The following is a 20,611-nucleotide window of genomic DNA, read 5'->3' on the forward strand; positions in this document are numbered from 1 at the left end:
GTGTACACAGCCCCATGGGGTTCAGTGAGAGTTCTAAGTTTGCTGTGCTGACAGGCGGGAGATGAAAGGTGTGTGTGAAGAGGTTTGTTCTGTTGGTGGCGAGACTGAAGGAAGGTGGGGAGGTCTTACTAGAAACCACAAACTGTGTGTATGTGTATGTATAAATACACACGTACACCTGCGTAAATACAGAGTTAGTTATATATGTGAATGTAATAACCTTTCCTTATTGTGAAGGTATTATATGTTCATTCCAGGAATTTTGAAAACTATAGAAACATATAATAAGAGAAAATCAAAATTGTTAATAACTCTACCATCCAAAGACAGTTACCACTAAAATAACGATTTGGTACATTTCCTTTCAGTTGGATATTGGTGTATGTGCTTTATTCAGTTACATTTACTGCTTTTCCTACTATGTAAATGATATACGTTCTTTGGGGAAATTTAGAGAAATACAGAAAAAATATAAAACAAGATGAGAACGTTTATCATACTTCCCCCTTACCCACACTGAACTTAATAAATCTTTGCTTATTTTATAGGCGAAAAAAAACAAACCCAACTCAGTGCTGTTTGTGCATTTCTCTAATTACAAGTGGAGATTAATACTTTGAAAGATTCCATTTTAAGTAGACTTTTGCAATGTTTAACTCCACCCCTACAGGCCCCTGAGTCCTATAAGAACGTGACGGATGTGGTGAACACCTGCCATGATGCCGGAATCAGCAAGAAGGCCATTAAACTGAGGCCAATTGCTGTTATCAAAGGATAGAACCCTGACCACGGCCACCGGACACCACTGACCCTCCGTGAAGTGGAAGTGGACAAAAACACTCTTCAGACATCAGACTCGATACCTGACAGGTTCCAGGGTGTGCAGCTCTAGCTGCCTGTTCCAAAATGATGGTGGGGCGGCTTCCAATTCTGGAGTCAATGTTGTAAACTTTCCTTCTGGGAGGAGTCATGTTGCCCCCACTTGGAAAGAAATGCATATGCTTCCTCCCTGATTATCCCACAGATTTTTAGAAAAATCTAAAAATTTTTTAGATGGTGAGGCTAAGTCAAGAAACTGCCTTACTCAGTCACACAAGTCTTTCTTCATCAGAATGAAGTTCTTTACACCAGCCTCTGTTTCCAGCCTGTGAGGTACTGTGAAGAACATTCTATTAAATAGGAAGGTTTTGGAATGTCTTTTTTCCCTCTGTCACTTGGTCCACTTATCCACTCTTACACCGCCTTGTCCTGCACTGAGCAAAACCCTAAATGCTGTTCTTACTTGGTGCATACAAATGGGTCAAAGGAGGACATTGAACAGGTGGATAATGGGACAAGTTATAGAGGGGGAGTGTGTGTGGAAGTGTAGGGATGGGCCCCCAAAAGAAGATATCTCTTCATAGACTTGTTACCTTTGTTGTTCTAAATATAAGGCAGAGTTTTGACTACCTGTAAAAATGGCATCAGCTGCTGTCTGTCATTAATTAGGCCTGGTCAGGTAGACTTTTCTTGAATAATAACTTACAAGGCAGCATCAGACAACCCCCACAAAATACTGAGTATCTTTACATTTGCGATTGAATTATTATAAAACATGAAATGGCCACAGCTGTGATGCTAATGGTTATTCTTCGTTGACAGGTTGACTAGTCTTGTGCCACCTAATCAGATGAGGTGCTATGTACTATGACACCCGAAGATGTTAAAGTTACAGGTTACTAAGGCCACAGCTGAGTCCAGACACTAAATAGAAAAATCTAATAAAGTTGTAGTATGTTGTTTATATTTCACGCTTAATGTTTCATAGCTTAGGACGGTTAGTATTTCTACTTGATTCACTTTGGTCAATGTTGCTGTTTTCTGATTTTCTTCTGGTTGCTTTCAGAGATGCACCTTAAAGATACTCTTTTCTAACACTTATCCCTCAATTTATAATAAAATCCCCCATTGGAGTATCTTCTAAATGCTAGCTAGAGAAAAGCAGACTTCCTCTGAAAAAATGTGACATGAAACAGCATGTCTTTACTTTGAGCATTCAGTAATGTAAATGGGTTTAGAGTTTGAAAGTTACCAATAAGTTAGTCATCTTAATGCAGTAATTATATATTACTTGTGCCTCTGGGTTGGACCAGTGATCATTGTGCACAGATGAGTTAAGGATGCAGGTTACCTGTGGACACTGGAGGGCATTTGAGGATGAGGAACAGGCTTCAGGCAGGTGCTAGGTTCTCATCTCTAGAGATGAGGCAACAGTGAGTATGTGTGTGGACTCCCTCTAACTGGGCTTTCCCAGTGATGTCATTTAGCAAAATCTGCTTCCAGAACTGTGATGTCAGTGCAGGAAATGCTGCCGATAATCCAAGATACATATGTTACATCCTCTTGGACACTTTGAAAGTCACTCTGGGGAGGGGCTGCTGCTGCTAAGTCACTTCAGTCGTGTCCAACTCTGTGTGACCCCATAGACAGCAGCCACCAGGCTCCCCTGTCCCTGGGATTCTCCAGGCAAGAACACTGGAGTGGGTTGCCATTTCCTTCTCCGATGCATGAAAGTGAAAAGTGAAAGTGAAGTCACTCAGTCGTGTCCGACCCTCAGCGACCCCGTGGACTGCAGCCTACCAGGCTCCTCCGTCCATGAGATTTTCCAGGCAAGAGTACTGGAGTCGGGTGCCATTGCCTTCTCCACTGGGGAAGGGAGAGGGGAGCAGATGAGGTAGAGAAATAGAAATGGTTTGTGCCATGGCATTTCTGTATTATAAGCTTTTCTTATATGTAGCATTTCTCCAAACTTGGCCCTATTAATGACCTTGGGAAGTAATAGTTAATATTTTGAGTTCAAAAAGAAAACTACAAACATTGTTTTCCTTGTTCTAAAGATGTCATTTTCTCATTTCAGGCAAAAACCATTTTAAAATGAATGTTCAAACAAAGTTGAAGTAACCAGCTGTTTTTATTGCTCTAAATGTTCCCCATGCCTGGGCACATGGACACAGCTGGGAATGCACTTTGATAAGGGACTGTCTGGTTTCACCAGGCATGAAATGAGTCTTATTACTGTGCACATCTTTTTCAGGCCTTTAAAGTCAGTAGGTTTATCAGTAATATTTTGAAAAGCACTGACATTCACACATTGATGATGGACTGTGTCATTCCTGTCATCAACATGTGTCTGCAAAAACCAATTTATTAGACATAAAATATGAACACTCACTAATTTTCTAATTTTGTGAAATGTTTTGTGGAGCAACAAGGAACTGAAGATTCAAATATTGAAGTAAAACCTTGCAGATCTTAAGATGCTCCCATTTTGATCTTCATATAACCTTTAAAAGCTTACATACAAGATAACTTTTTTTTTTTAGGTTTTCCTATTTTGTTCTTGTTTTTTTTAAGTTACTTTCTCCTATTTCTGAAAATTGCTTTTAGCATCATCTGTATTGCTGAAATGTTTACAACTCCCTGTGCCTAATATTTCAATACACAACTCACATTATCCCTTCTGTCCTTACTTCTCATTTATGTCCTTATTTTTGCATCTGCTCCATTGCTTGACTACATAGGATTTTCACATTGTCCAGAGAGCATGATTTGGGTCCATCTGGATCAGCTGAGTATGAAGATGCTATTAATTATTAATCAAGCACCTTGGAGTGTGCCAAGTTATTAATAGTTTCTGATCTTTAAAGGCTCTTGCTTTGAAACTAGTATCTGAAGTACCAGTGATCTGAAGATCACTGGTATTTGTTGTAAGGAGGACATATCATAGAGAAGTGAGTGGTGATTGAAGTTATACCTTGCAGATAGACATGTAGTAAATGAAAAAAATACCAAGCATATAGTAGGTGCTTTACACATTAAAAATCACCATTCCTGCTTTGCAGTGTAGCCAACGTTTTTACCTATGGTTTTAGTCCTTAATGAATGAGGGAGGGCTAGGCAGGATTGATGCCCTTACTCAGCCTTGAAGTAATTTCAGAAGACTGACCTTCTTCCCTCTGCTTCCCATTAGAATATGGGAGTAAAATCTCTGAGGAGGGAATGAAACTCTAGGGAAGGGGGCATTCCCCTTTAAACAACCATTAAAAGAATGACAGCCATCAGTTCAGTTCAGTTCAGCCTCTCAGTCATGTCCAACTCTGCAACCCCATGAATTGCAGCATTCCAGGCCTCCCTGTCCATCACCAACTCCCGGAGTTCACTCAAATTCATGGCCATCGAGTTGGTGATGCCATCCAGCCATCTCATCCTCTGTCGTCCCCTTCTCCTCCTGCCCCCAATCCCTCCCAGCATCAGGGTCTTTTCCAATGAGTCAACTCTTTGGCATGAGGTGGCCAAAGTATTGGAGTTTCAGCTTTAGCATCAGTCCTTCCAATGAACACCCAGGACTGATCAGATGTGACAAAGACTGGTTAGAACCAACTATCAACTAGATCCAAGATGGCAAAAGATTCAACTTCCAGTGGGCCTTGAGCCTCCATATATGCTTATTGTAATACATTAGCATATGCAAAATGACACCTACCAGTGCCATGACAGTTCCAGGACCAACCACTGAAAGGCCAAAAGTTGGGCAGTGGCCCAGTTCCTGGACATCACCGCCTCTTCCCTATAATAATTGGGATAATCCTCCCACTCATTAGCCTGTGAAATTACCCAGCCTGTGAAAACTAACCATTCCATATTTCAGGGCCTTGGCTTTTCAAATGGACTGTATTCTGTCTATGGAATGTGCATCTCTCTAAATTTGTTTGTTACCTATAAATAAGCAAGCCAACAAACAAATGAGGGAGGGCGGGAGAAAGGATTATGTGAGCCATTCACTTGAATTTAATTAGGTTTGCATGGTAGGTATTCCTTCATTACAAATTGGAATGTAGCCTGAAACATCAAGTAGTTTGCCGAAGGGCACCAACTAATGACAAAGCCAGGCATGGAGAACCAGGTATTTTGACTCCCAAGTTTAATTTTCTTGCTTTGACTGCTCCAAATGGCTGTTCTGATTGAGACTTGTCTAGTTATTTGAATCCGCATAGGGCTACTTTAGAATAGTAAAAGGAGAAGAGATGTTGGTTGAAAATCAGAGTGAAAAGTCATTGAATTACAAAAATCCTTGCTTTATTTTTCTTGGCCATTATTGCCACCTGAAAACATATTTATGCTTGTTTATTGACTCTTCCTCTTCCAAAATTAAGCTCCGTGTAGGCAACTAGTAAATATTTTCTGATTGAATGGATGGATGTACAGATGGATGGATGAAGACCATCCATAGACGGTTTACTACCACTGATCTGTATGATACATTAACTCCCTAAATTTTAGTTCTTCGTCTGTAAAATGAAAGCGGCATGTAATACGTGCTTCGTTGGATGGTTATGAAGATCAAATGAGAATAATACATAGAAGGGCCAACCTGCTATCAGGTAGGCCCTCAGGAAATGTCAGCTGACGGAGAATTTCTGTTACTAGAGGTCTTTTAAGAGAGAACAGGTATGCTTTTGCCCTGCATGGGTTAATCCTTCATTTCACTAAAACTCCTGGGGTTGAATCGGGTCATTTCCCAAGGCCCTTTCTAGTCCTGAGATTCTGAGATCTGATTCCTTTTTCAGAGGTGTTTCTACTGTTGGGGATATAAAAAATGTCTTCAGTGCCCCCCTCAAGGCTCGCTTTGCAGGCAAAAACCAGTTTGATTGTCTGGGCACACTTCATCTGCCACTTCTTAAGTTCCATTTTGACCATGGTTAATGACAGTGAATAACCCAACAAGAAAAGGCTGCTGACAGGTTTTCGGCAAAGGATGCAGCTAAAGAGCTACAAACAGATTAAAAATCATTCTCACCACCCAGAGAGCCTGTGCATAAAAACAAACACAACTCATCGATGATGATCAAAGAGCTGGGAATGGTTCTGCAGTTTCATGGACTAATAAAGCAGCGTCAGGCCCTCTGCCCTCTCCCAGAAGCCTGTCTGCATGATGGACATGAAAGGCTGGCAGTGACTGAAAGCGAAGGGTCACCAAGTGATCATTCTGTAAAGGATTCCACTGATGGACGTTTCCATCGAAAGTCTCATTCCCAAGGTGACAAGTGGGATTGTTACCCATTTTGGGAGAAGACAATGATAACTTTGGGAGCTTTGAAGAAAACCTTTGTCTAGACAAACAGCTTGGAAAGCTTGTGAAATGCACCATCTGAAACGTGGCTGACTTGGTTATAGCTAGGTAATGCTGACTCATCCTATGAAACACCTTCCCCGACCTGATGGGACTTTGGTCTCAAATTCAATTAAGGTTTATAGCACTTGGAGTCAGAGGATGAGTGTTAAGTTCAAGTGTCCTGAGTTGAAGGTATGTTGTTTGGTTGCTAAGTCATGCCTGACTCGCAACCCCATGGACTGAAGCCCACCAGGCTCTTCTGTTCATGGTGTTTCTCAGGCAAGAATACTGGAGTGGGTTGCCATTTCCTTCTCCAGGAGATCTTCCTGACCCAAGGATCGAACCCACATCTGCATTCTCCTGCATTGCAGGTAGATTCTTTTTTACCACTGAGGCACCAGGGAAGCCCTTTGAAGTTATGTTACCCACAGATCAGAAATGGCTAGGCCAAAGAAGCAGACAACATCTCTCCAAATCTAAACAGCCCAAGGGCATCTCAATTCTACTCCCCTCCAAACCCTGTTCATTTTTCCTAAGTTATTTTTTCTTCCCTATGTCCAGACATTTCCACAAAGGGAAGAAAATAACAACTGTTTTTTTCTTTCTCACTAACCCTTGATACATTGCATCTCCTTTATACCGGTTCTGTAGAAGTTAGTCTCTCTGAGAATTTTATTTTTAGCCCTAGAAGCTACAGAGAAAAAATAAATTATTGAGCATCTGTTATTTGCTGCCTGACTCAGGCAAGGTGTGTTGTGTATATTATCATTATCTCATATAATAAACACTGGTGAACTTTCATAGTTAATTATAATCACAAAATTATAAAATATTAAATACAAATATCATTTTAAGTTTCTGTATCATCACAGGAGTTTGTGCAACTTTTTAACGAAGTCATTAAAAACTGAATTCCATGCTTTTGAAGGCAGACAGTTCTGTGGGACACTATTAAACTCGTAGTCATACTTCTCACACAGCCCTTTTCTCATTGTCATCGCCGTTCCTACAAATGGCAGGCATTTGCAGACATTGCTTCATCTTCTTCAGTGATTTAAAACACCCACCTTAGTCTCAACTGGTTACCTTCTAATCTGGTGCCCTCCCAGTTCTTTAATATTGCCAGTTTCTAGGACCTTCACCTCCAGACTTCAGACTCCTTGAAAAACTTTGTCATCCATGAGCTTCTGTGTTGACTTGAACTGTTTGTAAGACCTCAAGCTCAGAACTGTCTTTGATGTGCCATGTTCTCCTCCAACTGGTCCCCTTTATATCATCCCAGCTGTCCTACTCTTTTCACTGTGAAGCATCTTGAAAGGGCAGTCTTTAGCCTTCCCTCTGCTTTGTCACCCCACTCCTTTCACAAAGGTCTCTGGAAATCTTTTAATGGCTAAATCTAATGGATCCCTCTCACATTTAAATCCCCTGACAGCTCTGACTCATATGATGCTGTCCACTCCCTCCTTCTTGCACAATGACATCTGCATTTAATTACCATGATCTCACACAGCCTGTTTCTCCTTCCAGCTTCTTGGTCCTCTTCAGAGACATTTTTATTGTGCCACTCCTTCAGAGTAGGCCTTCTTTCCCTGGGAAATCTCATCTGCTTCCTGTTCAGTCACTAAGTCTGTATGCGTGTGCCTCTCAGCCTACAGCTGTCCTTGATTTCCCTCCTGACTGCACTGCCAGCATTTTCAACTGCTTGTGGACAGGAGTAACCTGTTACTAGAAACCCAGCATCTCCCAAAACAAGCCGTGTCTCTTTTCAACCTGCTTTCTCCTTTGTGTTTTTTACTTCAGTTGGTGAGAACTCACTAGACACATCTCTTAACTTCTTCCTCTTCCTCATCCACAACCCCATCCTCTATGAGTAGCCAAGACCTATCAATGCTGCTCCCACTTTATCTCCCAGTCCATCCCTTCCCATTCCCACCGCCACTGCCTTTGTTTAAGCCCTCACTTCCTCTTTCTTCATGATTGCAATAACCCTGTTGGTCTGCCGCTTCCTACCACCAGAGTGATTCTCAGCCACAGCGCTGAACAGTTTACCCTCTCTCCAAGCCAAAAAAAACCCTTTTTTTTTTTCAATAGTTTGCCATTGTCTACAAAATAAAGTTCAAGTTATTTTCACCTGGCTCTCAGTGCCTCCTAGAACCTTTTCTCAACCATCATTTCTAATCTCCTATTACTCAGGTTCTGTTCTCCAAATACAGTTCCTTGCTTAAGGCTACATCCCCCAATGCCTTTCCTCCTAGTCCTCACCTCACTTGAAGCTAGAATAAGCCCCTCTTTTCTTTGTATCATAACATTTTTCATTTTGAACACCAGTTATAACACACAACCTTTTTTCTTCATACTGAGGTAAAATGGGTTCATTTTTCTTCCAGATCGTAAGATTCTTCAAAGTCTACTCCACAAAAGATTATGAAGCTTGCCTTTTTAAAATGAAGTGTTGTAGTAGCAATTAGGATTCAGTAAAGTGTAAAAGGCTGCTCTGGGACTGGATCTTTCCAGTAGGAAGAGATGACACAGAAGCACAGAGCCACTGAGCTGTGTGGCAGGAAGTGGGCATGTCTCACCAACATCTGTTTCCCCTAGTCTAGGATTTCACATGTATCAGAAGAAAGGCATCTTCCAGCTTGAAGGCCTAAAAGATCATGCAGTCCAATCTTCATGTGCTCTAGCATGGGGAAGTGAGATCCCTGAAGTTAGGGACTCGCCCAAGGTTACCAGATTGGTGAGAGACTAAGCCGGAGGGCAAACTCCCACACCCCAGGACAGCCCCTCTGCCTTTGCGCCCTCAGGGTGGGTGTAAGGTGTCACAGTTGTTAATCAGTGTTATGAATATTCCAAAAGCAATACAGTGTAATTAATTACTATATTTGGGCTGAGTATCCAAATAAACAAGATCTTGAACGACATCAACGTTTCTCCTTTCCTGAAGGCATCATTTCCCTAAAACTCCCATTCACTCCATTGCTTTTATGTCACTTGTTGGTAGTTGATTTTGTCCTTTTTGAGTCTTTTTTTTTTTTTTTTTTTTTGAGTTTGCCACACAGCTGCAGGATCCTAGTTCCCTGATCAGGGAATGAACATGGATCCTCTGAGCAGTGAAAGCTCAGAGTCCTAACTACTGGCCCACTGGGGAATTCCTGAAAATCAAATTGTTCTATGGTTAGTTAGATGTTCAATCATAGAAAAGGGGAAGATGGAGCATTTTAAGAGGTCTTATTCCTGGATTGGCATGCCTCCCTATGGCATTAGGAAAGTTGCAGAAAAACTGCCTGATTTTTCTTTCCCCCTTTAAAAAAAGTTACATGATTGACATGGGATTTTATTATTATTATTCCAAAAGGTTTCTCAAAATCATTGCTTTATTCTCAATAGGACTGAAAACAAAAGTCTCACCAGATGTCTCTCAAGGCATTTTATCCAGAAAGAAAGTTCTCTTAAAACTGCTTTGTCCCCTCTCTCTCTTTTTTTTTTTTTTAAATTTATTTATTTGGCCCCATCAGGTCTTAGCTGCAGCACTCGGGATCTTTAGTTGCAGCACATGGGACCTACTTCCCTGACCAGGGATTGAACCTGCATTGGGAGCTTGAAGTCTTAGCCATTGGACCACTAGAGAAGCCCCTGTTCTCTCTGTAAACTCATGTCTGCAAGGTGTAGTATATTTATTCATACATTTCATAACACATATTTTGAAGAAGTAAATGGAAAAAAAATCTTTATTTCTTTTTTCCTGCATTGAAAGCAACCACATAACCTGTACAGATTAAGAAAATATACTTTAAAAAAAATTATTACTACTTTAGAAAAGAGAATGTCAAGGTGCCTGCCCATTAGCTGGAGCAGAAAAAAGGAATGAAGAGTGTTATTACCACCTATACAAGGCTCCTGAGAAAAGTCTCTCAAGGTTCTCCAATGAACAGCGTGGTTAGTTTGCCTCTCCTGCAACTCAGCCAGGAAGGTATTATAATAACATGAGTGTTTTCTCTTTTTTCTTTTTTTCTTGATTAGAAAATATATCTCACCTATACATACTTGCTTCACTGAAACTCCCACTGGAGTAAGAACCAGCTTGGAGAACAAAATGGACACATTACAGGAGTTTGTGAGAATGTAACTAAGTAATGGGTAAGAAAATAGCTGTTTCTTGCTCATTCAAACCACAAATCTCCACTTGCTTCTTAAGAAAAAGTAAAGCTTGGTGGTAGATCATGGCACAGCATTTATCTGAGCAGCCAGAAACAATAGAATCCCATAATTCATCATGATAAATATCAATAATACATTTTAACATGGATTCAGCATTCCACCGGTCATGTCTCCTGCTGCTGCTGCTAAGTCGCTTCAGTCATGTCCAACTCTGAGCGACCCCATAGACGGCAGCCCACCAGGCTCCCCCATCCCTGGGATTCTCCAGGCAAGAACACCAGAGTGGGTTGCCATTTCCCTCTCCAATGCATGAAAGTGAAAAGTGAAAGTGAAGTTGCTCAGTTGCATCTGACTCTTAGTGACCCCATGGACTGCAGCCTACCAGGCTCCTCTGTCCATGGGATTTTCCAGGCAAGAGTACTGGAGTGGGTTGCCATTGCCTTCTCCGTCATGTCTCCTAGAATCTTAAAATAGAAGATAGAATGCTAGTGAAGAGTGGTTTACTCTACCCTGCTTCTGAAACACTGAGGAAATCACACTCCATCTAGAGATCATTTTTAACCAGGCCTACTCTCTGTAGAGCTAATAAATAACACTACTAACTAAATCATTGGATTGTAGCTTGCAGATTACCAAGGTCTTTAATTTACGCTTCTGTGAAATAATAGGACAAGGAAGCTGAGTTGCAGAGAGTTTAAGGAGCATTTGCTCAGTCACCCAGTTAGCAGATGACAGGGCAAGGGAGAGCATGGTCAGAGAGAAAGCAAGCCTGGGCTTTGGGGTTAGGCCAACTTTGGACTAGATCTCAGCTCAGCTAATTCTTGAAACACTAACTACTGGGCAGGGCATGTAATCTCTCCCAGTCTTTTTTTTTCTTCTTTTTTAAACTCCAAATACGTATAATACCCACCTCACAGATTTATGAGAATAAATTGGACAAAATGTGAAAAGCAGCAAAATTTCTGAAAAGACGTTCATTGCTTGTTAGCATCCCTTCATTCATATATCTGAAGAAAGGGGGTAATAAAACCTACCTCAGTGTGGAACTTCAGTGAATACCTGGAAAAGGCTCACCCTTGTTAGTTTCCTCTTTTCATCCTTTTCCTGGTTCCTCCACCCCTCCCTACCCCCTTATTAGCACAGCTGTCTCTGTGGAAAGGGGAATGCAGCACATTAGAAAACTGGAGAGGAAGCTTATCTTCACGTGTCAACAAGCATTTGACTTACCTACTGAATTTATAATTGTTTCTCAGGAAAAAAAAAAAAAGACCAGAATTAAGTATTTTTAAAAGACTGCCAAAGTCTTTCATTTCAATATAGTTGAAAGCCCTCAAGGTGATAGAAGTTTGAGAATGCACCAGTCTCCATCCCTCCCTCCCCTTCAACCTGGTTGAAAGGAGCAGGTCCTTTTCCTTTTCCTATTTTACAGTCACAGTGTTACTTTAACTGAAGGTTAGGTGGAGTGAGAACAAGGGGAGATGAAAGGAAAATGGACAAAACAACTAAGAGGAGAAATAAGTTTTCATACAAATCTGAGTTCTCTTCCAAAAAGATCATTGATACTAACATATGTTATTCACTAAATACTATGAAGTTTCCACATGGCCACTTTCTGATAAAACAGGATGTTTCAAATATGTAATGTATTTTCTAGTACCAGCGTTCAACATGCTCAGTCAACAGCACAGGCTGGTCTTGCAGGCTCTGGCAAATGTGTTTTCAAGTGTCAGCTTAGGATCACCTTCATCCAAAGCATGGTGTCATTGCATTTCTCATCAGTTCCCAAAGGCAGGAAAACCGTTCCTCTCATCTTAGGACTGTCATTTAGTTAGCTAGTTCGGAAAGTTCTTTGGTTATTGGTTGAATTTGTTTCAGTATTTACATCCCTAATTTACCCACCCCTGCTGACTGTGGCAAATTTCCGTTTTGAGCAGTTCAGAGTCTGCTACGTGCATAGTTGCTCAGTCTCCTCTGTCCATGGGATTTTTCAGGCAAGAATACTGGAGTGGGTTGCCATTTTCCTCCTCCAGGGGATCTTCCGGACCCAGGGATCAAACTGGCATCTCCGGCATTGCAGGCCGATTCTTTACCCGCTGATCCATCAGGGAAGCCCTTGAGTGTGGTACAGCTTTTATTTGATATCGGCAGAGTTTCATTAGCATCTTTAAGTTGCAGGCACATAACAAATAAGGGGTGGTGATGGTGGAGTGTGGATGGAAACAAATAGAGTGTCAAAATCTTTTTCTCCCTAGAGCACTCATTTCTATTTACTAAGATTTATTTCTGGAGAGCAGGATGGGAGTGGGGTGGGGTGGGGGGGTAGATAGCAAATGCAAACTACCTCCGAAGGGAACCTTAGAGCAGACGCCAAACGCGCGCAGAGCCGCGGGAGGGGGCTGGGCCGGGGGGGCGCTCGCTAGCTGGCCCCGTCCTCGGGCTCGCTGCTGGGCGAAGGCGCCGATGAGGCCTTGGACTCGCCATCGCTGTTGCATTCGGCCCTGCGCGAGGAGCCGGCACCGGCCGCACCCTCCTGTCCCGGTGCGTGGCGCTCCAGCACCTCCTGGAGCTGCTTGATGTAGCCGATGGCGGCGCGGAGAGTCTCCACTTTGCTGAGGCGCCTGTCCGCCACCTCTCGGGGCAGGTGGTCTCGGAGGCGCGCGTACCCCTCGTTCACGCAGCGCACCCGCTGCCGCTCGCGCTCGTTGCGCTTGCGGAGGAAGGCGGGCTCGAAGGCGCCGTCCAGTCGTAGGGGCAGGTAGGGCCGCCTCGGGGCGCCGCCGCCGCCGAGCGCCCGCTCCCAACTCACGGAGACTCTGAAGGAGTCCCGCATGAGGAGGCGGGGCAGGGACCTCGGCATGCCCAGAGGCACCTGGCTCAGGTGATGCGGTAGGGTCAGCAGTCCGTCCTGTGGACGTTTCTCCATGATTCGCCAAAAAGAAAACCAATCACCCCAGAGATGAATCTCCCAGCAGAAGATGAGACTGAAAATCTTCAAAGCGGATATCCTGGTCCATTCAGACTGCCTGATACTGCTGGTCAGCTTTTGGAGAAGTTTCTGGGTCCGGAAGCTAGGTTTCAGAACAAGCTTCAAGAAAACGTTGCAGGATTCCCTTCCCTAAGTTCATTGCACTCCTCGATCTTTTTATAATGATCCAGGAGGAGGTGATAGGCAAAGATTTAGGAACCCCTAATCCACACTTCAAACCCTCTCTTCCCTTCTGATCTTCTTATTTCAAAAGATAACAAAAGGGGTTCCTCTCCTCGGTCCCGTGGCCTGGAAATGAGAATGCACACCAAACACTGAGTAATCTTCCAAAGCCACCAAAAGCTTTGCAATTACTGTAATCCACCGCTCTGGGTCTTCATGAGCACAGGAATCTTCAAGGTTTCAGAAGAGCTCCTCCCAGGAACCAACAGATCTACTGGCGGCTGAGCGAAAGTTTACCAGAGGCTTTCTCCTTGAAAATCAAAACTTGACTGCCCTTTGTGGTTTCCGGCGTCCAGGGCTAATGGAAGGAGCTTTTAGACTGTTTGCAAACTTACACTTGCCCTTTCATTTCTGGAGAGTTGGAGAGACCTCATCAAAGGGAAGACTGCTCCCTTGTGGTTAAAAAATGTGTCAAGTCAGGGAGGACCTCGGGGAAAGTTCGAGGGTTTTCTTCTCCAAAAGTTTGAGCGTTTTCGTCTCCAAAACTTTTAAAAACCCAAGTAGACATTTTTTGAAGGGAACAGAAAAGAAATACACTTTAGCAACAAATATATGTGTCTGCCTATTATTATGTTGAAGACTGGGCGGTGATGTATTTGTGCTACTTTTTAAGAGCACATCAAAAGGCTGAGCAGTAACAAACACTTTTAGCCAAAGTTATTTCTCAGTGCTTACTGTAAACACAGCTTAAACACTGCTTCCAGACCTCTTCTAATCCCACCCAGGATATAAGGACATCATCTCTCCACAGTGTAAAGAGTATATTTCTATTGTATTCTTTTTGTTTAAAAGAGAGATGCAATTTATTTTCACCCTTGAGGGTGAGAAAGCAACATTTGAAAGGGGGAGAGCCTCATTTCCAAGGAGAAAAGATGATGGCTTTGAAGACTGTCTTTTTAAAACATAACTAAAAATGAATAATTAAACCACCGTGTTGATGAAGAGCTTTGAAGATGAAAGTGTCATTAAAAATCCAACTGTACTGGTTAATGTCAAAGAATGTGTTATCACACTGAAAATCAGATTTCCTGTTCTACAAACCAGCACATTAAAGGCAGCTTCTACTTTAAAAGTCCAACTTAAAAACAAGAGAAGCAAACCTCCCTACATTTATAATCAGACTCTCTGCCTGTTCCTCAGGAGCCAAGGTGTCGCCCTAACATGCTTTTTTGACAAGTCCTATGCGTCCCTGTTTACTCTAAATGATCAGCCCGAAGCAATTGGAAAAGTGCTTCCATCAAGGCAAATAAAATAGAAATAATTATTCCTTTCAGGCATAAGTTGTCACATTTTAAAAGGTGTAGCTTCCTCTGAGACTTATACCAGCAAACAAACTAATATGTCATCTTGATTTCTCAGGAGAGTAGAGACCCATTGGGAAAGCTCTACTGAGCAAAAAGCTCACCAGAGAGGCAGAAATTAGACCACAAGTTGCTTTTTGGCTGTGTCAAAACGTGACTCTTAGCCATTATTCTAAGAGTGATGGGAAATAAATAAGGCCTTTTGAGCAGAGAGATGACGTGGTAAAGTTTTTTTTGTTTTTGTTTTAAAGAGCACTGCCAAATAGAGAATAGATTGGAGGGGAACAAAAGAGAAAATGCTTACAGATACCATTTTTCATCTTCAGATTGGCAAAAAATTAAAAGATTGCTAACATCCAGGACAGGCAAGGATTTGGTAAGTGGCAGAACATACATTTCTACAAGCTTTGGGAAAAGTAACTGCTAACATTAATAGTACACATCACATATCTTATGACTCAAGATCCCTGCAGTTTTATCCTGCAAAAATAAATGCACCAGTGTGGATTTACATATAATAATATTTATTGCAGCATTGTTTACAGTGATTAAAACAAGAAAACAAATGGAAATAGGCTAGATGTCCATCAATAGGGAAAGGGCTAATACTGTTAGGATATTATGCTATTAAAAATAATGGATTAGATCTATACATAAGAAATTGCAGAGATGTCCACCATAACGTGTTAATTGAGAAAAAAAAGCAAATGGTAGAGTTAACACACAGCATGAACTTAAAACAAACTGGATGATGCATTTGTCTTTATATGTGTGTGAGCACAGAGGAAAAAGGTAGAAAGACACATACTAAACTTTTGTCATTGGCTGCCTAAATTGGATCGGGGATGGGAGGGTGGTTCATTTTACTTTATGGATATTTCTACTATTTAAATTATTACAGAAAACAAATATTACTTTTGCTTTTCTCTGATCTAGTGAAGCTTAAAATACTAAGATAAAATATATAAAAAACTCAAATGATAGTCTGCTGCTGCTGCTGCTAAATTGCTTCAGTAGCGTCCGACTCCATTCGACCCCAGAGACGGCAGCCCACCAGGATCCCCCGTCCCTGGGATTCTCCAGGCAAGAACACTGGAGTGGGTTGCCATTTCCTTCTCCAATGCATCAAAGTGAAAAGTGAAAGTGAAGTTGCTCAGTCATGTCCGACTCTTCTCGACCCCATGGACTGCAGGCTACGAGGCTCCTCCGTCTGGTTTGACGCAAATCAACAGATTTATAACATAATTTAAAGTGCTTGAGCCAGGTTTTCTGGCTTCTTAAAAATTCTCTCTCTGAGGAATAAATATCTACAGGATTTTTTTCCCCACTATAATTTGTTGTTATTTAGTGTCAGACTTTTGTGACCCCAATGGACTGTAGCCTGATAGGCACATTTGTTCATGGGATTTCCCGGGCAAGAATACTAGAGTGGGTTGCCATTTCCTTCTCCAGGGCATCTTCCCAACCCAGGGATTGAACCCTTGTCTCCTGCATTGCAGGCAGTTCCCTTACACTGAGTTACCAGGGAAGCTCTTTCCACAACTACTACCACAATCAAAAATAGTCAGATCCTGATCCCATAGTGGTGTTTTCATAGGGTGTAGTAATATTATGATTACTACATGGTCTACATGGTAGACAAAGAATGCTGACACTCTTTCTTACACTTTTTGAAGGTGCAAGTGCTTTGGAAATAAGTGGCTTTTCCAAAGAAAGAAGCACTGTTTTACTCGCATGATGTATGTATATGTGGTGGGGGTAGGGTGTCTTGGTTTGGGGAAGGAGCTGCCTTCTTTTTTACATAAGAAATCAAAAGAATAGCTTCTGACTTCCAGTCACTCCCCAGTCACTCCTCAGTCAGTTTTGATCCAGACAAATGTTCTCTCCAACTTTAAAAATGTCTTTCTTAAGACTGGCTAGATCAAGTTACAAATATGCAAAACTGCCAAGAATGCTTAGGACTAGGTTTGTGTAGTCCAATTTAGATCTGCTTGTAAAAGGGGGAATAGGATTCCCCCAAACGTCAGGCTCCGTAGATTTAAAGATATCTCTAAGGCCAAGGAAACTAACTTTCCACCCCTAAAACTCAGATGGGTCCCTTATCACCTGCTTTAAGCATGTGGGGTTAAGAGACCTAGATGGGCTCTTTTTATGAAGTATTTGATATCATATTGTAGATTTTGGTTTCCTAAACCAATGGCACAGAGGGATGCATATCTTTCTGGCACCATACCTGCAGTTTGCACCAGCTGCCACAGGGGGAACAGGGAAACATATTTTATTACCTCGTCATATAAATAAGATTTAGGCTTCCCTGGTGGCTCAGTGGTAAAGAATCTGCCTGCCGATGCAGGAGATGTGGGTTTGATCCCTGGGTGGGGAATATTGCCTGGAGTAGGAATGGCAGCCCACTCTAGTATTCTTGTCTGGGAAATCCCATGAACAAAGGTGCCTGGTGGACTATAGTCCATGGGGTCAAAAAAGGGTTGGACACAATGACTAAACGACAATAAAGGATAAATTAAAACCTAAAGCTTAAATAACCTTACCTTATAGATTTAAATTCAAAAATATCAACATCAACATTTCTTTGGTTAAACTCCACAGATTATTCCCTGCTGCCGGTGTCTGCTGCCAAGTCGATTCAGTCGTGTCCGACTCTGCTACCCCATAGACGGCAGCCCGTCAGACTCCCCCGTCCCTGGTATTCTCCAGGCAAGAACGCTGGAGTGGGTTGCCATTTCCTTCTCCAAGATTATTGGAGATTATTCTCGCCCCCTCACCCAATTTCTGATTCTACTCAGTCTCAAATAGAGGTGGTGTACTGCCAAGACTGAGCAAAGTCAGGCTCCTTCAGCAGTTTTAGCCTAGGTGATCAGCCACTGAAATTCGTGTAGCTTCTTAAAATCTGAGGAATGGAATTAGTTCAGCCACACGCATGTTCTGCTTTTTTAAGTCCATACAGCACACAAAATTATCCCAGTTCTAGTCCCATACCCACTACATTTTGAAAACAAGCCATTCTGCAGCCCTTAGAAAAGTTAAACCGAATACTTGGAACTTGTTATTGTTCTTCAGTTGTCCAGTCATCCCACTCTTTGCAACTTCATGGACTGCAGCATCCCAGGCCTCCCTGTCCCTCAACATCTCCTGGAGGTTGCTCAAGTTCATGTTCATTGCATGCATGTTCCAAACACCAGTGCTTACTCTTTTATACCCATGTAACGGTTTCCAAAGTTCAAAGCAGGAAATCAGTGGTATCCAAGAAAAGGCAGGCAGCCTCTCAGAATGGCCATCAAATAAACCATCCTAAGAATCAGTAGCTTAAGACAATAAACAACATTTAATTCTTGAGCCTGAGGGGCAAAGATTTAGGCTGAATTCTAGTATATGTCTAACATGCAAACTCAGAATCAAGGAGCAGAAAACAGCTTTTTCTCTTTTTCCTAGGATGATTGAACTATGAAGTCTCTTTGCAAAGGGCTTGGTTACAAGAGGAGTGAAGAACTGGGGCCAGTAACATAATCATTAGAGATAAAATGACACAATTTAAAATTATACAGTTGTAACTAGGGACACTTCAGGGGCTCATTAACCACATGTGGTTAGTGGCTCCCATACTGCACCATCCAGTGCTAGTCACTGGCCTCCTTGCAGTTCCTCACACTTATCAGGGATTTTCTTGCCTCTGGGACTTTGTACTTGACGTTCCCTCTGAGTGAAACATTCTTCCAAACATGCACATGGGTCACTCCCTCATTTCCTTTGGTTCAAATGTCACCTTTTCAATGACAATTTTCCTGTCTACTGTATTTAAAGTTCCTGCTGCTATCCCTGAGCACTTTCTAGCTATATTCCTTGCCATATTTTTATGGTATTTATTGTTATCTGGTATATTTTATATTTAATTACTTGTTTATTGTCCATCTTTCTTTGCTATAATGTAAGCTCCATTGTTGTGGTGGTTTGTTGTTTAGTCACTCAGTCGCCTCCAATTCTGGACTGCAGTGTGCCAGGCTTCCCTGTCCTTCACCATCTTCTGGACAAGTTTGTTCAGACTCATGTCCATTGAGTCGGTGATGCCATCCAACCATCTTGGCCTCTGTCACCTGCTTCTCCTTCTGTCACCTGCTTCTCCTTCTGTCCTCAATCTCTCCCAACATCAGAATCTTTTCCGGTGAACCAGCTCTTTGCATCAGGTGGCCAAAGTATTGGAGCTTCAGCATCAGTCCTTCCAATGAATATTCTGGGTTGATTTCCTTTAGGATGGACTGGTTTGATCTCCTTGTAGTCCAAAGACCTCTCAAGAGTCTTCTCCAGCACAACAATTTGTTAGCTTCAATTCTTTTCTTCTTTATGGTCCAGGTCTCACATCCGTACATGACTGCTGGATATTTGTTTTGCAAATATTTTCTCCTTATCTCTGGCTTGATGTATCATTTTGTCAGCAGTGTCTTTTCAAGATCAAAAGTTTTAATTTTAATGAAGTTGAATTTGTCAAATTTTTAGTGGTTCCTGATTTTTGTTCCTATCAAGATTGTAAAGGTTTTCTCCTGTATCTCCTTCTGTCAGTAACATAGTTTTAGCTTTCATATTTGTCTGGTCTGATACTTACATTGTTGTTGTTGTTCAGTTGCCAAATCATGTCTGACTCTTCACTACCCCGTGGACTGCAGCATGCCAGTCTTCCCTGTCCTTCACCATCTCCCAGAGTTTGCCCAAACTCATGTCCATCGAGTCAGTGATGCCATCCAACCATCTCGTCCTCTGTTGCCCTCTTCTCCTTCTGCCTTCCATCTTTCCCAGCATCAGGGTCTTTTCCAATGAGTCAGCTGGCCAAAGTTGGCCAAAGTATTGGAGCTTCAGCTTCAGTATATGTTTACATACACTTCTGAAATTAAATAATTATTCAAAAAGAATAGGCAGAATGGAAAGCCAGAATGAAATTATTTAGCTTTTATAAGACATCATCATTCCCTAGGCCCCAGGTTTGATGTGACATTTTAGGGAAAAGTGTCTCTCTCTTGTGATATAAAGACTTTCTTGATTTAGGTTTCTATTTGTTCTCAACAAGTGAGCAGAACCAATGGGACCTGCCAAATGTTCAGTAATTAGTTCCCTCAACTTCTCCTTCTGAGAAGGAAGGGAAATATTGTTAGTTGACTCCTGTCTAGGCTCTCCTACAAAACTGTATATGCCTCTGTTTTCACATGAGACTGAATTTTCAAAACTCATCAGTCCCCACTACATTGCAAGCTGTTGAAATGTATGTTTGAGATGTAATTCAATAAGTGTATTCTGAATGAAAGGAGGAATTCCTGGGTCTCTTTTATTCCGCTGGTGAAAGGAGGCTACCAGGTAGTGTGTTATAGACAATATCCAATCCTTGCAAATTTGGGACCATTTTCCTTTAAAGCCATCTCAGTATCCCTAGGGTTTAGCAAAGCGCTTGGCTTGCAGTAGGGAAAGAATGGCAAAGAGCGAATGGAAAGGTAATCTGTACAAAAATCCCCCAAACCACCCTTTATGACTTCAAGCAGGGAAATTGAGAGACCTTCAGGTGTAACTTGTGGTGACAAATATTTTGGATACAATCCCAATTCCTCCTGGACAACACCGCCAACATAGCTGGTTAAGTCCCTTATTTCAAATCTTGTAGGCTTGCGTGAACCCACGCTTTTCTAACTGAAGGATGCCACGAAGACCGAAACCCGAAGTCTGGGGGATTTTTGCGACTCAGAATCGGCTCCCAGGGCTCAGGCCAGCCCCGGTTGCTTAGCAACGGGGTCGATT

General features: G+C 42.1%; 2 protein-coding genes across 2 annotated transcripts in view; one reads left to right on the top strand and one right to left on the bottom strand.

The window, feature by feature from the left end:
- The window catches only part of RTCB (RNA 2',3'-cyclic phosphate and 5'-OH ligase), a 28,691-nt gene extending 19,619 nt beyond the window's left edge, over positions 1 to 9,072 (top strand). The window contains exon 12 of the mRNA XM_005911857.3: positions 671 to 9,072. Coding sequence (XP_005911919.2) covers positions 671 to 778 — 108 coding nt within the window. The 3' untranslated portion in view covers positions 779 to 9,072. The remainder of the gene's footprint in view (positions 1 to 670) is intronic.
- A 2,036-nt stretch (positions 9,073 to 11,108) lies between these two features.
- Positions 11,109 to 15,256, bottom strand: ASCL4 (achaete-scute family bHLH transcription factor 4). Its single transcript, XM_070370207.1, has one exon. The coding sequence runs from the start codon at positions 13,230 to 13,232 to the stop codon at positions 12,726 to 12,728; it is 507 nt and encodes a 168-aa protein (XP_070226308.1). The 5' UTR covers positions 13,233 to 15,256; the 3' UTR covers positions 11,109 to 12,725.
- Positions 15,257 to 20,611: the final 5,355 nt, after the last annotated feature.

Source organism: Bos mutus, chromosome 5 (genome assembly GCF_027580195.1).
Source record: "Bos mutus isolate GX-2022 chromosome 5, NWIPB_WYAK_1.1, whole genome shotgun sequence".
Classification (NCBI taxonomy): Eukaryota; Metazoa; Chordata; class Mammalia; order Artiodactyla; family Bovidae; genus Bos; species Bos mutus.